The following is a 19,030-nucleotide window of genomic DNA, read 5'->3' as shown; positions in this document are numbered from 1 at the left end:
TGCATGTGTAGCTAAAAGGCCTGATAATGTTTTGAGAAATAATTCCCGTTGTATATATGTAGAAAACGTGTGTTTTGGAAGTAATGATGACAGAAAGGTCTGGATACCTTTATCTGCTTACAGAGAAATGCAGGAGAAATGTAGGAAGTTGGAACATGAAAATAGGAATTTACGTGAGCAAATTAGCCAGGATACGATAATTCAAAATTATGCTGAAAGTTATAAAAATGAAGAATCTTTCTTGTCCCATTCCAGTAATGAGGGGGTTAAGACAGCTCCGAGCTGCACTGAGTTTCCGTGTGAGCCAGGGTTTTTGGCAGATAAAATGCATTCCTTAACTGATTACGAGTTACCGTTGCAAAATGCCCAAGTAAAAGGAAAGATTTTAGAGAAAGAGACACTGAGTTTCATTAGCTTGTTTGATTTTTGGAAAAAGAATAGCCCTCATTTGAGTGAAATCCTAACACTTTTGTATATGGTCACTGCGAAAAATTATATGCAGTTGCGCGCTTGTGATTTGGCAAATGAAATAATGCAGACTTTAGGTTTCTGCGCAGTGCAAGAAGGAAATACTTATGTACATGTAATTCAAGAACAAGGGAAGAAAATACTGCCCCTAGCTAGAATCATACAATGGATCTGGTACTTGCAAGACAGGGCTAGAGTACCACAGATAAAAGAGTTACCAATGAAATTGTGTGCACCATTTGAATTCGTGTCTACTGAAGATAAAAAGCATGTTTGTTTTACTGATGATTCATTGACTGAAATGTTGTTTTCTGGCACCGTAGAAGGAACAGAGTTGTATAATGTGTGTCAGATTTTAAAGCAAGAGCTACGTGAGATGTGTCATTTTTACGCTGATTTTTGGTTCTTTGATAATGTTTTAGCCACATGGCTTGTACCTAACTGGTTCAATTACCTTGCAGATGTTAATCAGAAAAATTCAGAGAGAGAAGTGTTCACCCAGAATTCTGCCTTAGTGGGGATGGCTATGTGGGTGCCCCAGAAATGTGAAAAGGCCACTTACAGGTGGGCAGAGATGAGAGAGATGCACATTCCCCTAGATTTGATAAAAACTGTGCAGCACGCACAAAAGCAATCTGTCATGCAAGCAGTCACAGAGCAGTTGGGGAGAGGAAAGTTACCAGAACAGAAATGGCAAATTGATCAGGTTTTAGGGAGAGTGATTGCTGCAAATTACCAAGGAAAAATCGAAATTATGCTGATACCTAGAAAAGAATCTGATTCATTCATACAAATTGGAGACAGAATGGCCCAAATTGACAAAAGTGCAGTGAATGGAGGTTTGGTAAAGAATGAGTCTGCCCCAGCCCTTCTGACAGTGCAAGAAAAAGGAAGCTGTGGCGCAGCAGATAAAAACCTCAGTACTGATGTGTGGGCTGAAGCCCCAAGTGACCCTCCAGAACCTGCAGAAAATATAACAAAGGGCCCCAAAAACGTCCTGCTGATTATAAAACAGGGAAAGAAAGAGGAAGGGTGCAGTTTAAATGAAAAATGTTATTTGCAAGAAAAGTCATACTTGTTTCTTTTGCAGATCCGACCACGTTTCGCCACTGTCCCTGAGTGCGCTGTGTGGTCCCCCTTCCGGTGTGTGCGTGTGGGGTCGGGGAAGGGACCGAATCCCCAACCTGAACCTGGCTGAGTAAAGTGCCAGCACCATGGATCCATTTTGCGCAAACTGCGCCTTCAGTTCAAGTTCAACTTGTTTGCTGTGTTTTTTTTTTTTTCCCCTCTCGTATGGAACTCTGACTTTTGCTTACCTTCCAGAAAACCTTTCAGGTGGACCGTGCACCTTTACATGAGCAGAACTCATGCCACATCAAATTGCTAACACTGTTGAATTAGAGACTCATTCAGAAAAAAAAAAAGAATTGCCCAGTCTTTTCTATGTAGATGTATCTGATGTGAAAGGTTATGAAATCAATGTGTTAATTCACTTCTATTGCTTTACAGGGATTGCTTTGATCATAATGTTTTTTTTTTGTGCTGATGTTTTTTTTTTTTTTTTTTTTTTTTTTTTTTTTTGAAATATGAGATATGTGAAACAAAAATTCATTGGTCAAAGGGCGGAATGTCCTGCCATTTGATAAAGTTTGTTTTGACCAATGACTTTGTGTTTCACCACTGCGCATATTAGTTGCTCAATGTTCACCAGTAGCACATGGTATGTTTTGTTCAGTTGAGCCGCCTATTGGCTTTGACATGCTGTATCCAGTCTAGCCGCCTATTGGCTTTGACATTGCATGCCTATTGACTTTGACATGATATATTGCATTTTGTATTCAGCTTAACTGCCTATTGGCTTTGACATGATATTCAGCTTAACTGCCTATTGGCTTTGACATGATATTATATATTGCATTTGGTATTCAGCTTAACTGCCTATTGGCTTTGACATGATATTCAGCTTAACTGCCTATTGGCTTTGACATGATATTAGACATTGCATTTTGTATTCAGCTCCGCTGCCTTTTGGCTTTGACATGATATTATACATTGCATTTTGTATTCAGCTCAGCTGCCTATGGGCTTTGACATGATATAAGACATTGTATTTTGTATTCAGCTTAGATGCCTATTGGCTTTGACATGACACTAGACATTGCATTTGATATTTAGGTTAGCTGCCTATTGCCTTTAACATGACATTGCATTTGATATTTAGGTTAGCTGCCCATTGCCTTTAACGTGGAGTTAGACATGGCAGTTGAGAATCTAAGCTGTATTTTTCCAAGCTGTGTTTTTGCACCAGAGAACCAAGATGTTTTGCTCTCACAGTAGACTAGACCTGATAAGAGAGAGTACATGGGCGTCGTTTCTCTTCCCTTGAGCTTGGGAACAGGAGTAGTCTTGGAGACCTGGCCAGTCTCCAAAAGGCTTGCTCAGTTTCCCAGGTCTGAGAGGAGGGGGCACACCTTTGTAACGAATGTAACAGGCTGCAGAGGGTCAGATTCGAATCTGCCGGACCTCGTGCTGGAGCTTGGCGCAGGCTGCCAGCAATCCCGTGTGGGTAGATGAATCTCTCTTTCTCGCGGCTGACAGGGGTCCTCAGCTTGCAGACCTTAGAAAGATGAAGCTGTGAATAGTTCCCACACGGTGAAGTATTTGTTTTGCTTTGCATTCAATATCTTATAAATATAACCTGCTGTGTATATTGCAAACTGATATATTTTGTTTGATTAACGCGGACTTGAAAGCTACTAACTCATTCATTCATAAACATTGTGGTTGGGGAAGAATAAAATAACAATAAAAGTCTTCTTTGACCTCAGAAGTGCATTTCTGTTGTGTTATGTTAGTGCTTAGAAACTAAATAAGAGGAAAGCACTACAACTGCTCATGTGCTCCTCCACTCTAGCTTACTCTTACCAGACCACTGATGCGAAGGAAAGAGCACAGGGGTGGCTGTTGTAGTGGTTGCAGGCTCTCTGCCGCAGCTTTGCTCTGCCTTAAACTCAGATATACCAAGGTATGCATCAATTGTTTTTAAAGTCCCAGCAGCTCTTTTAAGACCCTTCTTGACCATTGTATTTCAGCAAATGGTGTTACTGTTGCATGGTGTTAATGTTGCACATAATCTCTTTTCACGACATAACTGCCTTGGTTAACCTATGATAAAGTGTCACGTGGATTGTACGTCATGCAGGTGTCCAGGCTAGGTACAGGTACACCAATGACCCCTTTAAGGCTTGACCTTGGTTTAAATGGCATTAAAACCATAGCGGCCTTAAGACCCCTTTCCTACTGGATTCGTCTATGGAAATCTGCTGAACTTGAACCATATAGGCTGGCTATAAGAGAGTTGATAGCTGCCCCCAAGGCATTGGAGAGAATCCCTTGGCTGAAAGAGATGAAAACCGCCTGGGATAAAATGGGTCTCCCCCATTATTGGAACCACCCGGATCAAATCCCTGATAAGGCTAGGAGATTTGTCACAAGCAGATATTGGGAGAAAGTTAACGAAGATTCCTTGCACCAAAAGGGGGCGGGTAGGTTAACAATGGATTTTCTTCAAATTAAGCATGAACCCTGGGCTGAGAATTTCCTGAACCTCCCTATCCCTCCGTATGCCCGCGCTCTTTACCTGCAGTTAAGATATGGTACATTGCCTATCAATGGGTTCACGGCCCATTGGCCATCTAACATCGCTACAAATGATAGGTGTATTTTCTGCCAACATTGCAAAGAATCATCAGAGCATGTATTATTCTTCTGCCCTCTGTATAAGACACCAAGAAAGAGGTGGATTATTCCCCTCTGTAAAAATATGTCATTTCAGGATAGAGCGACTGCCATTAGAATCTGCACGCATGATTTCTCTCCCAGGGTAGCCATTCCAGTTACCAAATACTTATCGGAGACCTGGTACATCCGTCGCAAATTAATTGCATCTAAAAGCCCCTGAGTCATCTCTATATTAGTCTTTAGAAGGATTTTAATCTGCTCTTTTTATCTTCCTGTATTGTTTTTAGCAGGAAATTTCTATTAGGAAGTTGTTGCCTTCTTCATGATTTCCTGAGACTGCACTAGCCTATTTAGCCTTCCCATATAGCTTTTACTGCTGTTTTTTGATTGGTATTCTGATAATGTTTTTTATTCTATTTTTTATTTTTTAATCTAATCAGACTATCTCTGTCTTTTTGTCTTCTGGTCGTGCACACTGGTCCCCCAGACAAAAAGTTTTATACCTTAATTTTTAGCTCTGTCCCCTTTTTTTTACTACATCTATTTATGTCCTACTTTATTGTATTTATATATTTGATCAAATGCTCTGTCCTGTTGTTCTTATTGCTAGAATGTTTTGACGACTATTGGTTTTACATTGTTACCATGTTTTTATCACTTTTTTCTTTTATGTATGATTGTTATTATGACCTCAAATGGTCTAGATTTCTAGACCGAATGAACTCAAATAAAAAGTGTCACACACAAAACCATGGCAAGTATGAAATGTCACACATAAGCAAACTGAAAACTTGACAGCTACATAAAAGTGTTGCTTTGACCAGTTGCAGCTCTTTTCAGGTGAGCTGCAACCAGTGCTATGACTTTGATGCTCACCCTCTGTGGGAGGATAATCCTGTAGCTAAGGTCGAGACCTGAGTCCTTGATTTAGTGAGGCGTCACTCAGTTCACAAGACTATGGACACTGAAGCCCTTGTACATGCAGGCTCTGGGCTGCAACTCAGGCACCAGTTTAGAAGAGGATGACTTTTATGTCTCCTCTCTCATAATGCAGACCTATAAATAGAGAAAGCTCTTCTCAAATAGGGTATGTAGGAGTTGCTGTCATTTAAGGACATAGATGGCACAACTACATTAGAGACACTGTCATGGAAATTGCTCATATGTCTTGAATCTTGTAAATCCTAAAAAGAATCAGTAAATTACTGTCCTTTACCACCTCTTCTCTACACAAATAAAGTTAATTAGATAAAGCAAAAGGCAAATCCAAATCACCTTTAATTTACTGCTAATCTGAACGTGGTAAGCCTCCATCAATTTTTTGAGAAAGCACCGAAACGTCTGACTTTAACGTTGACCTGTAGCACTGGAGCCGAAGACAACCCCATCTTCATTGGCACTGAAAGAACCTCTAGCTGGTGCCTCAGAACCCTTAAGTCTACATGTCGCACTATTTATCCAGAAGCCGCAGCTTTCACACCATCTCCTCCCCACGGCCAGTGCCTCTGGTAAATTCTGAGCTTATGTGCAGTGAGCCCCCTGAGACAGCAGTGTAAAGTTTTCCACTGGCTGCAGCACCAGATGCCTGGATTTGTGATGTGAAATGGGGACAAAGGGGACGGAGTAGGCCAACTTCTTTCTCAGTTTGGTTATAATGAAACTAATGTTTACTGTAGCATATAAGGCTCTGTTGGTAATTTAACGCTTTCTTCAGTGAAGGCCCACTCCCAAGCAACTCCCTAACTTGCATTGGCTCTGGATTGTTTTTTCAGTTCATTGGAGAAGTTCTCTTCTTCCTCTTTATCACAGACAAATTACTATTTGTGGAAGGCAAACAGTTTCTCTGGGACCCCTCATTTTTCTTTTTACTATGTTCCTTAGCACCAGAACTGCTAATAGTTTTCTATGAGTTTGTTGGCCCCTTGCTTGCCTTTCTGAACAACTAAACAATACTTACACTGGCCTGTCAATGACACTACCTTTATCATTTGCTAGAAATCTTTAAAGTAAAGTCTTTGCTCACGATGACCTGCAAAAGTAAAAAAAAAACAAAAAAAAAACAAGCTTGAAAAAGGCAAACACAATTTGAACCTTTGAGATATTTGTACAATTTTGCTGGAAACCGAGAATTGCAAGATAGTGGACAGTACTGCTGCTTATGTATTAGCGTGTAGTTAGATCCTGTCTGCTTCGAGCTATGCAGGTCCCTCTGATAAGAAGATTATGAGGTTCCTGGCTGCAGCTGTTATATTTAAGAGTCGAAGTAGAAAGATCAGACAGAAGAGATTAGTTACATAACAAGGTTTAAACACATACTTGCTATATAACATCCTTAGCTAACCTTGTCTTTAGAGTGACTGATGTGAACGTCATTTTAGTTGAGCTCCCCTGCACAGCATCAAACCACTTCTTTCCTTCGCCGCATGGGTCTATGAGCAAAGCAGGCCGTTGCAAAGAAAAGCGAAGGATAGCAGCATTTTCCATCTGAGGCTGAGTCCAGTCTAAAGAAAGATAAAACACTTCCTGTAACTAAATTCTGTTTACAAATCTAGACAAAAACAATAATATGCTATATGAAGATTCATTTATCAAATGCTCTGCTGAACAAGTTTAAATCACAACTGAGAGCATTTTGTAGTCTATGATTTTTGCTGAACACATAATAGAGTGAAAAAAGGGATGTAGCTGTACACTATTTACAACACATGATGTTGCCTAGCAGATATCTACACTATCCTGGCATCATTTCACATTTTGCTTCAAAATTATAATCAAAATCAAAATTTTAATCCCAATACCCTTTCCACTGTGTCATTTTAAGTATCAACGGTTCTTCCTACAGGAGCACTGGCACTCAGGGGCCGATATTGAGTTCAGTGGACGGTTTACATCGTCCACCGAACGTCCAACGGGGAGGTTACCACCATAGTGGCTGCCTCCCCTGCAGCCCCATTAAGAGTTTCCTGCTAGGTCAGCAGGCAGAAACCTGAGTTTCCGCCCACTGGCCTAGCGGGAAACAGCCTACAGCATTGTCTCCGGCTCATAATCGACCTGGCAGCAATGCTGTAGAGCGCAGGTTGCACCAGCACCCTCTCAATGTTCACTGTCTGCGAACATTGCTTGGGTGTTGGCCAGGGGTGGCCCTGCACTGCCCATGCCAAGCGCATGGCACCCTGCACCTGTTCTCTGCCAGTGGTGCTTCTGCCATGAAACTGCTGGCAGAGTAGCGGGTCATAATCCCCAGGGCAGCACTGCCCTGGCAGATTAGGACTGCTGCAACTGCCAGACCACCGGGCTCTCCGATCCTGGCTGCCCGAACGCCAGGGCTGTAATGTGGCAATCGGACCTCCGCATTGGCGGCGGTCTGACAGTTATCCAATAATCTGGCGGTTAAGTGACCGCCAGACTCATAATGTGGGCTTCAGAGTCATGGTGCACTTCCAGTTCTGTGCTCACTTCAAGGCAAATAGGCATCTTCCAAGATGCCGTCTTTGCCCCCTCCTCTTTTACCTCTATACCATCTCTTCCAAACATGATTTACAAATCTTTGTACACATGTAAATCAGATGTAAATATGAAAAACACACCAAACAGTTAGAGGGATTTTACATTTTCAAAAACCCAGTTTTGCACTCAGTTGTTTCACCTAAGCATGTACCAATTCTGTTAAGTCTATGGATTTCCACATTCACAAGCACTACCTAAAATGGCAGCTAAAAGAGATGACAGTGCAATTTGTATCTCTGTGTCACTTATCCACTCTTCTTAACTCACAACTAAATGATCCAGGCGTAATTGGTGTGCTTAGGGGAGGGAAAATGAAACAATGATCTATCTTAATTTTCACAAGTGGTGTGGAGGTAGGAATGATATTTTTACAAGCAAAGAAAAGAAAAGGAAAAATGCACAGGACACACCTTAAGAAATGAGTTAGTAACTGATTACAAGATGCTTGATATATATAATAATGAAAGACAACCCTGCGCTAGACATACATTATAAGTAGGCTGTCCTATTTTCAGTGTTTATGTTTTGTGAATTTCCGTGGTGTTTTATCAGTGGTTTCCAAATCTTTAGAAATCAGTGCTTATAAGAGTTTATTCAGTTGTCTAACCCCCAAAATAGACAAAACAGTGCTTTCCCGGTGTTAAAAATTCCTATTTTGTTACACTGGTTGTTATAAAGCACATATTTAATTTGAAGAAGTATCTGTCTGTAGCTGTAGTGTCTTCCCATTAGTAGTATGTTTAATGGACTTATGTTAGACTGTTTAAAGCATACAAAAGCCTTTGTGTTGCGATCTCACTCACATCTCATTACCTCTCACACTCACTCTGTCAGGACTCTGTCTGGTTCACAGGACTATGAATGGATTAAAAAAGCACTAGAGCTACATTCAAATGTTTTAATAAACAAATTCGTAGACAGAATTTGGAGTCTATCACCTACTCCTTACTGAATATTATGACACTGTAGGGGTGGATTAGCTGAAGGTATCACATATCGCAATGGGGCTCCTTGCAATTGCAGCTATTAATTTTGTTGGTATGTGGAAAGTATTACGTTATGTTTTCACGACTATTTCATGTTCATAATAACCGTATTCTTTTCACAGGTAATTGTTACTACACCTTGCATTGAAAGTTTGAAGCCTGGAGAGTGTGGCACGGGGGCTGATGTATTACAGGGTTTTGCCCTTTCTGTGTCCATAGGTAAATGAGATAGTATATAGTGGGCAAGATTCTTATGAGCCAGCCATTTCACTAATGAGTGAAAGAATTAAAGACTGCCGAAATATCATGTATGATTCTAATGTTCCCAGATTATCTACAGTATGTAAAATAATTAGATCAGACCCAAACCATGCTTCTAAACCCTGCACCTTTAATTCAGGCACAAAAAACTGGAAGAAACAAAAGGAAGAAGAAACAATATTTTAGTGACATCCCAAAACAACACAATTCAAACAGAATAATCTTAGTCCAGTTCTTCTTGCTATTATCTAGTACAGCAAACTTGCATTGTGCCCCTTCAGAAGAACTCACAATTACTCATTCTCTCTAATTTTCCTTTCTTTGAATGACATTCCAGTTTTTGGTTATTCAGGCCTTTTTCAGTATTTGTATGTTCACACTGATGAATGTGGTTTCCCTTTTGGTGGGGATTTATATTTTATTATAGGCTTGAACCTAAAACATGATAGCCTAATTATAAAATACGCATAGCCCCCACTGGGAAAATTTTATTAACAAGTTGCACTATTGATGGTTGTGGCATTCTATAAACTGATCTAGTGTGTATCTTTTTTTGGCCAAAAACACTTTGGGAAACACCACATCTTGGGCTACGGTATAATAACATACACGGTGCATTTTCAAAATGTTCAACATTTAGGTTAAGTGTTACAATGTTATAACAAGATTAGGATCCAGATATTGTTATGTCATAGATTTTAAGGAGGGTTCTGAATTACACTGTAGGTGTAAATAGGAATGCCATTTAGTACAAAATCTTTTTGACTATGAATACACAAATATTTTGGAAATATGCTTCTGATGGCTTCAATGTAAGATAGAATTGTCATAACGAACAGAAATCTTATTGTCTATTAATTACTCATTATCACTTCAGAGCTAGAAACCTAGACACATAATTTATTCAGTCTTGATTGTTTTGGATTATTAGGATTGTAACCTACAAATTATACTTGCATGTTATAGACTAATTGTGAACACCAGCCTATTGTTTATCACATGTTGTGGCATTCTTTGAATTATTTTTTAAAAACGTTAAGTTTTGGAAATTTATTTTAATCTAATTGTATTGTTTTCTGATCAACTACCCTGAAGAAGGCCCTTTCTCCAGATCTAAAGGCATCGGCTGTGACTATGATATGAAAATTTGTGAAGAAACTAACAAAGAGAATGTTTTAAAAGAAACCGTATGGTTTTGATTAAATCATGTTTATTAATGGAAAAATAATTACCAAGACGACGTTATAGGAACTGTACTCAGAAGTCCAACTTTGGGACACCACACACTCAGGGATGAGGAGTGCCTCTCCCAACTTGCATTAGGTATATGTTTGTGGGTGTTTAGAGATCAGGTCAAATGATTTTGGTACGACTAATTGATGCCGCACTGTTACCACATTAGCCTAATGTAAATTAGCAAAACTTTATAACAGTAACTCACCTTCTCCTGTCACACATTCAGCTGCCCTTTCGCTGCCAACAAACCATTGAAAGCCTTATGCTCCCTTACGCCACAGACTTTCAATACAAGACACTTCACTTTGTGTCCTTCACTACACTCCGCGTAATTTTTCTTTGCCTCCCATCTCCTGTTTGCCTGGATCCACTCTCACTGCTCTCTCTCTCTGCTTTGAACTTAATGGTTCCTTCCAACAGCTAAACATCACTGTCTGCCTTCAGTACTTTGAGAAACACCCTTTCATAGCCACTAGATGTGCATCGTCTCCCCCAACATGGTTCCAAGGCAGAAATAAAGCTATAGGTTATTGAACTGCATCTGCTTGGATTTCCACTGGTACTTACACAAGCATTTTAAAAAAGCCCTCATCTCTTCTACCTGGGCACTGTCCCAACTTTCCAAGATGCACTTCTTGCACCCGTTCCATCTGCAGAGGTAAGCATGCCAGCTCGTAGTTAATAACAGGTCCCTCTGTGATTTCTCAAAACTGTATTTACACCTCTCTCTATCCCCTTGGCACAATACTGAACAGGCAAACTAAACTCATCTTTTGGCTGTACAATCTGTATATTCAATACAGCACCTTTAATTTGCAAAGACCATTCTACCTTTTATTGCCCACCGCCTCACAGTTCTGACTGTTTTACCATTTTGAATTTCCAAGTGAAAAAGGCTATGATATGTTATGTGTATTTGTAAGGGGGACCCACAAGGGCATCCAAGCTATTTGGGCAGAGGTCAAAGGCTTGAGGTCAGTAGTGACTGAGCTTCCAAGCTGCCTAAATAGAGGGATGCACAGAAGCAGGCAGAATTTAATAGATATACGTTGCCCCTAGGGTAGGCACTTAACAGCAAGTTGGGCATGTATTTTTAACTTTAACATGCCCTGGCAGTCTAAACCTCTTACATTAGTTTCCCCTACTGCAAGGCCTACCTCTCCATTAGGATAACATGGGGTTACAGTATTACATTTAACAAGCTTTAACTTTCAAGTAGGAATGTTGAATTTGATGTCTAAAGAATTTTAGTTTAAAACCCTCTTATATCATGAAGTCAGATTTCAAAACACAATTCTGAAAATGCCACTTCTGGAAAGTTGGCTTTTTGTTGTCCTAACCATTGGTAGCTGACGCTATATATCCTGATCCACATAACTAGGTGTAGCTGGAAGTTGGTCTTTGTGTATTTCTCCTAGACAGTGAGGCAAAAGGTGAATAGGTGTTGGTAGTAGGCAATATCTGACTTGAGGGGGGAGGGTCCTCTGGCACCTACGAACCTTACACATCACAAAGGCTCTGCCTCAGCACACTAGGACTTCACACTAGTCTTTTGTGCCACCCAGACAAGCTGGGGTGAGGGCACAGAGGGAAGGAATTCCAGATAACTCTCTAGAGGGAGGATTCTAAAGCTTCTCCCATGTTAAAGTGAGCATGAGGTATAAATATTGGACCCTCAGACCCAAATCTTCAGTACACCTCTGGACCTGTTGAAGACTCAGGACTGCTGTGCTGCTCTGCTGCAACAAGGACTGCTACCCTGCAGCCCTGCTACATTGCTGCCCTGCTGCCTGACTGAGAAGAACTGGAACTGCATCTTGAACCCCAAAACAGCAGAGTGACTCCAAGGGCTAGTTGGCTTGCTTCCTGATCAGAGCCTCAGGGACAGAAATGGCCCCAACCACTATAAACCTTGCACCTGGACTCTGCCTGCTGTGAGTTTGGTCCCCCAAGTGGTGCCTCCCCAGCCCCTGAAACCTGGAAGTTGACCTCAAGGTGCTCTGTCAGCCCAGATGTGGTTCCCATTGGAACCACGCAAAGCATCACAAAGCGATGGGAAGTCCCGCAAACCCTCAGCACACAGCTGCCAGCCTCATCGGAATCAATACAGAGTGACGGAAAGCATCGCCGCACAGCTGCCTGCTTTATCAGAACTGATGCAGAGTGAAAGAATGCACCTCAAAATCTTGCCATACAGAATAATAGGAAAAGATTGCAAAGCCTTGTAAAGCCATGCTGCGCAGACCACGCACCAAGGACATAAGGTACTTGGATCAGCGGGCCTAACTTGGTTCCTGTATCTGGCTCCTACTCCATCCAGGTCGGCCTGAACTTGTTACTGTGTCCTGGTCTTGATGCGGCCCGATCACCACGTGGCGCTTTGTACTACTTTGACCTAAATCTTTAAAATTGCGTATCTACGGTTCTACTCTGGTTGCATTTTTGTTGCTTTGGTTTCAAATAATTTACTACAGTTTTCTCTATATTTCTAAACTGCTGTGGGTTTTTCCTGTGTTGTGTTTTAACTTTATCACTGTTTGAAGTGCTGCCTAAATACTTTACATGTTGCCTCTAAGTTAAGCTGGGCTGCTTTTGTGCCAAGCTACCAAAGGGCTGAGCACTGGTTAATTTATGGTTAGCTTGTGTTTCATTGTGGCTGCTTTTTTAGTAGGATTAGACCCCCTCAACCAGCAACTCAATTTCCTACAGTAACCTTGGTTCATATTTGGGGGCTTACATCCTGATCAAAGCCTGACTGGTGCACCGGGCATTGGGCTTTCCCCCTGGAGGTGGGAAGGGTGGAGGGCTGCTTTTGTTACTGGAGGCTTGGTTTGTAGCAGGGCAGCAGTTTTAAAAGCACTGCAGAGTTGCTTGTACATCCAACAGTTTTCAGGCAAAAATAAAATTGCCAAGATAATTTTGGTTACTACTGTACCTGCTGGAGACAGATGAGGTTTTGTATTGGGGCAGTTTTGACTCATCTTAGGTAGCGCAGAGTGTTAATATGGCTACTACAAAAGACGTGCAGTATGCAGATCACACAACAGAATTTTATGTGTATAGCTCAGTGGGATGCTGCTTTTGTCACAGAGATCCTTTTGTTAATGTGCAATTTATAAATTACAGTCATAATCTAGCACAGCAAGCTATGAACTGCCATCAAAGAGCTGCATGCAAACTGCATGGTACAGGTTAGAGAGTTATGTTTTTTTCCAGCCTTTGATTATCCTAATTTTGCTAAAAAGTGGTCTGCTTGAGTAGAAGTAAATTGTTATTCGTAAAGTCAACCCTAACTACTATGTTACATTCTGAATCCTGAGTTTATGCTTCCCCAGACCATGCTCTCTTAGAAAATGCCTGCCATTATGGATGACATTTGAATCCTACACCTTGCAGTCTCCTTTGTCTTATGTAATATTTTCTATAAACTGATGTACACACATTTTCATTGTCTCTGTAAATGTGTGTGATATAAAGTGCTCCAACACACTACTCTGGCAAGAGAGGTGCTATAAAACAAATGAAATACACGTGAGAGAGGGGCTATAGAGAGATGAGAGGCACTGTTAAAGGGTGATGATGAGGTAACCATTGACGAGCTGCAATAAAGATTGCTGTATCCTGGAGCACTGTAAGGTCATCATTTACTATGGTTTAAAAACTAATACAATTGAATATATAACAAAAGATGTGTTGCAGAATGCACCATTTTAGCTATGTTTCCAAAATTTTCTCGGGACAGGAGACACCATTCCTCTCCCCGTCCCCAGCCCACTTGGGGTCAGGCTCACTCATTATGCACACTGTGGGGGCTGGTCTGACAAAATTTGCCAGGGCTGCTTTGGGTTCCCAGTCCGCCCCTGATACAGTCTTACACTGCCGGCTGGCCCTGCGGTAAACTCTTAATTGGGCCGGCAGTGTTCAGGCCGCACAGGCGGCCTGATGGAGGAATGAGTTTGGTGGGTGGCCTCTGCCGCCCGCCAAACTCGCAATGAGACCCACAGTCTTGGAGCAAAGTCATGTCTTTCAGAGAAGGTAATATTTGGGCTGGTTTGAAAGAGGAGTTTCTAAAACATGGCATAATAAAGTGGAAGACAAACTGGAAGTCATCAGTTTTCCTGAAGCAGTAATCAAGCGCTGCCTAAAACATCCACACCTTGAACAGAAACTCTCCCCTCTCAGTTCCCATCCCTATCAGCTACAAAGTGGCAGTGTCAACAGAATTACTCATCAGCCCTTTGCTAACAAAGGTTTTATTGAATTTATTGAAAAGTTAGTCCCGTCTCCATTCTCCCTCACTTCGGTGCCTGGATTTCGACCATTCGCTGCAGGAATGCAGGTAATACACTTCCACTGTGTAGGAGAAATGTTCTTCCTCGTCCATCTTGTCCACGCTAAAAACAGGGACATTCATAATGGAATCCTCTGGCTAGTATTCATATTCAATGCAATAAATCCCACCATCACATGTGCGCTGCATACTCACTACACATACATGAACTCTGAGGTTTCACATAACAGCAGAACTTTACACAAGAGAAGCCGGTAGGCTTTCTGCTCCTTAACAAAGAGAAAATTGTCTAGTGGCACTATAGATACATGGATCCTGGGAGTCTACCACCACAGTTTCATATGATGTACCCAAGGCATGGACAGTAGGTTCAATGCCCACTATTAGGACATGGGTGGTGCACCTTCGTAGGTCACAGAACAGGTCCTGGACATTCCATTACCACTGAAAGGGCTAGACTTCTGCGCACATGCTAGATTAGGAAGATGCCAGCACGAAAATAAAACTCAGGATAGCAGATTGACAAGCAGTGGAGCGCACAGGACAGAGGTATATACCCGTCCACTGTGGAAGGTATATTGCTGTCCCAACAGGGTACAAATGAAATGATGTACAGAAAAGCTCAGGCTTTTCATAAGAGTTGCTGCTCTAGGCCTATAAGGGAGGCAAAGGGGTCTGAAATGAGCTCTGTACATCTTGTGTTTTCCCCACACCTGGCTTGGTCAGACCAAGTGTAGTAGAAAGATGAGAACATCTTTATAAGCACCCCTTTGCATTGAAGGATCATGCATATAGAGGATCTGGCTGTGGCCATAAGCTAACCCTATGTGTTAAAAATGTGAAGGTCAGGCATGTGGAGCACCCTGGAGATCAGAGCAAGCCACCCATGCGTATGTGACCGTTAAGACCAGGGGTTTCAAGTTTTACCATTTCTATTTACATGTGTGTAATGCACACTCAAGTCATAAAAACACATATGTTGATATGCCAGATGCATATGGTACGATGCTGCAGTAATGGCATATCTTACCTCTAACAATCCACTCCTGCATTTCTGATTCTTTGATGAGTATTCTCAGGAGTGCCTCCATGTACTCCCGGTAGTTTTCCTCAGAAATAATGGGCAGTGACAGAGTATGTTGACATGCTGGCTTGACTACTGACATCCCTTCTATAGCATGGTGATCACTGATGAGATCTTCTAGTCTGAGTTCACTTTCATAAGAATCTAGAGAAAAATGTAACGTAATTTAGTGCAGTTCCTCTTAAAAAAATAAACGTAACCTATCAGCTTTACCGGAGATGTTGTTTTCATCAGACTACATTAAAACGTTACTTTGCCACACATTTTCACACTATGTTCCTGCATGACTGAGAGGAAAGCAAAATTGGCCTGATATGCTATCCCTGTTCACAAAACATTGATGTGCACAACGACTAGTTTGTGAATACTATGGGGGTTATTCCAACTTTGGAGGAAGTGGTAATCCGTCCCAAAAGTGACGGTAAAGTGACGGATATACCACCAGCCGTATTACAAGTCCATTATATCCTATGGAACTCGTAATACGGCTGGTGGTAAATCCGTCACATTTGGGACGGATTACCACCTCCTCCAAAGTTGGAATAACCCCCTATGTGTTAATGTGTCAGTTTGAAATTATTTACAAAATGCTCTGCTTAATGAATATTGTACGGAATATGTCTTTTCTGCATGGTTACCCAGATTTTTCACCCTCTTCTGGATTCTGTTTATGATGGCGTTACAAATCTGTGTACTGTGACACCGCTATTCAGTGCTAAAGTGTATGTACTCAGGCCATTAACTGATAGTCATAATACTTTCCAAGCAATTGGATTATTTAATTTTCTTGCAAAACCATGTTAAATGGCAGATAAAATGCCCAATGGCATACAAGTTAAATCTTAGATGTGGGCTACAGTGTGTATTTCAACAACAAAAATATTTGACTGCCAATAGCAGAAGTGTGCTCTGTCTGGACTGTGGTTTATAAGCAGCATTGCAGACACACAACAAAAGGAAAAGTGCCTTTGGCTTGTAGTAAAACCTATTTTTATATATAATACTTTCCAGCTAAACGATGACATATAAACCCACAGGGAAGGCAATTCATATTTTAAAAAGTTGCGCACTACATATTTGAAAAATAATGAACCCACAGTAACTGAATGTCCAAACTTTGTAGGGTTGAGCTACATTCTCCTGGAACTGGCCTGGATATAATTAATATGTAATTGACTTTAATTCATAACTTTGCCTAGGTAAATGTTAGTAAAATAAATCAATGCTATATTCCACTCAGTTTTGAAAATCTAATTTAATGGTGACATCAGATTTTTGATAATGTTAGTGGAAAACTAACTTTGTGACAATGCACTTTGTGCTCCTGGCGTAGAGCCATTTTTGCCATTTTGCTCACCTCCAGAGGCTCAATAGACATGGCTGAAATTAACAACACAACCCCCGAGGGAACATCGGCTTGGCTTTTGGGCCCGGGAAAGCAGGGGTGTTTTGAACAGTTGGCATCTTAGCAGGGATTAGCTTTTCAGAGAAGACAGTAATATTTGTCAGAACTACCTCTACTAGGGATGAGGAGAATCCCACTTGTGTTCAGACATAACTAAGATGTGTTAAAAAAGTTGTTCAGTTTCTGATAAATTGTATATAGGCTTGTCTCAATGTATAAATGCCTAGAAAAGCAAAGAAGGTTGTCTGAAAGAACCATAGTTGTACCCCTTACCTAAACAGGATTTTTTTTTTTAAAGCAACCCATGTCCATTAAAGAGACAGATACTGCTTTAAAAATCAATCTTTTTCAATTTTGGAACACCTAAAACCATTCGGCATGATCCCTAAAGGGGAAGCTGCCCCATAGGAAGCTTTTGGAAATCAGTTACTTCCCCAACCTTGAGCTAGTAACTTTTCAATGGTTTGCAGCTGTCCATTACTGGGAACCATTAACTCCTTTGAGACTCGCTATGCAGAGGGAAATACCTCTTTCACACCCACTCATGTTTGTGATTCACTAAGAGTCTCAAAATCTCATGCACGATTCAGAAGTTTTTTCCACTCATAAATGGGATTTTGTATATTGTGAAAAGAGGCTTTGTGCTTGTAAAGCCAGATTCATAGGCATTGCAACTGCAAAACGCTCTAGTACACAAGTGTCTATCTTTCTTAAATCCTGGTTCTAAAAAATGTGTAATGAGCTACCTGAATGTTTATAAGATTCTGATAATGCTTAGAACCGTAAAACATAAATGGAAGTCATCTTGAATAAATAAAGTGTTTCAGAAAGGACTATTTAATAAATTCTGTACCTCCAATTTAATAAAAAAGTATTGCAGAAGTGGATGCAATATATTCATTTTTCTGCAGGGCCTGTTCACTTGGCCTGCCTTCGAAGCAAATTAGCATATATGTCTGAGAATCACAGATTTACACCAGCCATCTAATTCTCATACTATATTCACAAAGCCTCACAGTGAAGACATTTTGGGAACTGCATGGTCACTAGAACCATTTTATTTTTCTTTCCAAGCCTATTTCGATTTAATTTACTATTTCTACAATGGAGGCTTTGGTTGGTTTCTAGGTGGTCTGTAAAAGAAACATTTTCCAATGTTGCTCTTGAGCATCCCCATAGCATATCAGTCAATTAGTCATCATGATTGCAATTAATTAGTGTGAGAAAATAGGTTATTAATTGAGTTGAGTAAAGATCACAATCCTTGTCAGGGTAAACCACAAAAGTCACTAGATAACCTGAGCTCAACCCCCTGGTGGCTATGGCACAGATCAGACAGGCTTAACTGTGGAAAGTATTTGGCCAGAACTCAAAGAGCAATGAAGTAAAAAAAACACGACACGAGAAACATCCCAAAACAATTTAGAAAAAAAGGAATACTTTAATAAATAAAATGACACCACCAAAACAACAAAAATCCTATAAAAGAAATCAGAAATATGATTCACAGTCCTCAATGTCAATTGGATGCAAGCAACGGGTCGTTTCAGTGAAGCCTCCTATGTTAGGACTTACATTTTTCTAAAAAAAAACTCTTGGAGCTTGTTGTGTCCGTGTAGGTCAAACAGGAGGTCAACCAGTGTATATTTGACTCTCTAACCAGGCAGCACTGCCTGTGAGTTTTACTGCAAGCTTCTACCCACAGTTCCTCTCTCTTCCTAAATCCAACACGGCAGAACCTTTCTTCCCCAGGTCAGAGCTCCTTGTGCCCACCCAGAGGTGTGGGTATGGAAATGGGGATCTCCTCTACTGTATTGACTCTAAACCAGTTTTGGGGCAGCTCCCCTTCTATAGGGATTGATTCCAGTTTGACTATAAGAATAATAGAGAGGGCAGGCCCATGTGGGAGCTACATCTGCCTGTGACAGGATAGGCCAACTTTGTACCCAGTGCCTTGGCACAGCCCCGACCACATGGTCATGGGAAGGACAACACCTCCCCACAGTCAACGCCTTTCGCCCCTGTCCTGGGAGTAATCCACACTTCACTAC

General features: G+C 41.1%; 1 protein-coding gene across 1 annotated transcript in view; it reads right to left on the bottom strand.

Moving 5' to 3' along the window:
- Positions 1-19,030, bottom strand: part of LOC138286353 (uncharacterized) — a 1,286,679-nt gene that overhangs the window by 541,448 nt on the left and 726,201 nt on the right. Inside the window, exons 73-74 of the mRNA XM_069226509.1 lie at positions 15,521-15,718; positions 6,551-6,710 (exon numbers count right to left, since the gene is read on the bottom strand). Coding sequence (XP_069082610.1) covers positions 6,551-6,710; positions 15,521-15,718 — 358 coding nt within the window. The remainder of the gene's footprint in view (positions 1-6,550; positions 6,711-15,520; positions 15,719-19,030) is intronic.

This window comes from Pleurodeles waltl, chromosome 3_2 (assembly GCF_031143425.1).
Source record: "Pleurodeles waltl isolate 20211129_DDA chromosome 3_2, aPleWal1.hap1.20221129, whole genome shotgun sequence".
NCBI lineage: Eukaryota > Metazoa > Chordata > Amphibia > Caudata > Salamandridae > Pleurodeles > Pleurodeles waltl.
Note: the sequence above shows the minus strand (reverse complement) of the source record. Positions and strands in the feature narration are given on the sequence as shown.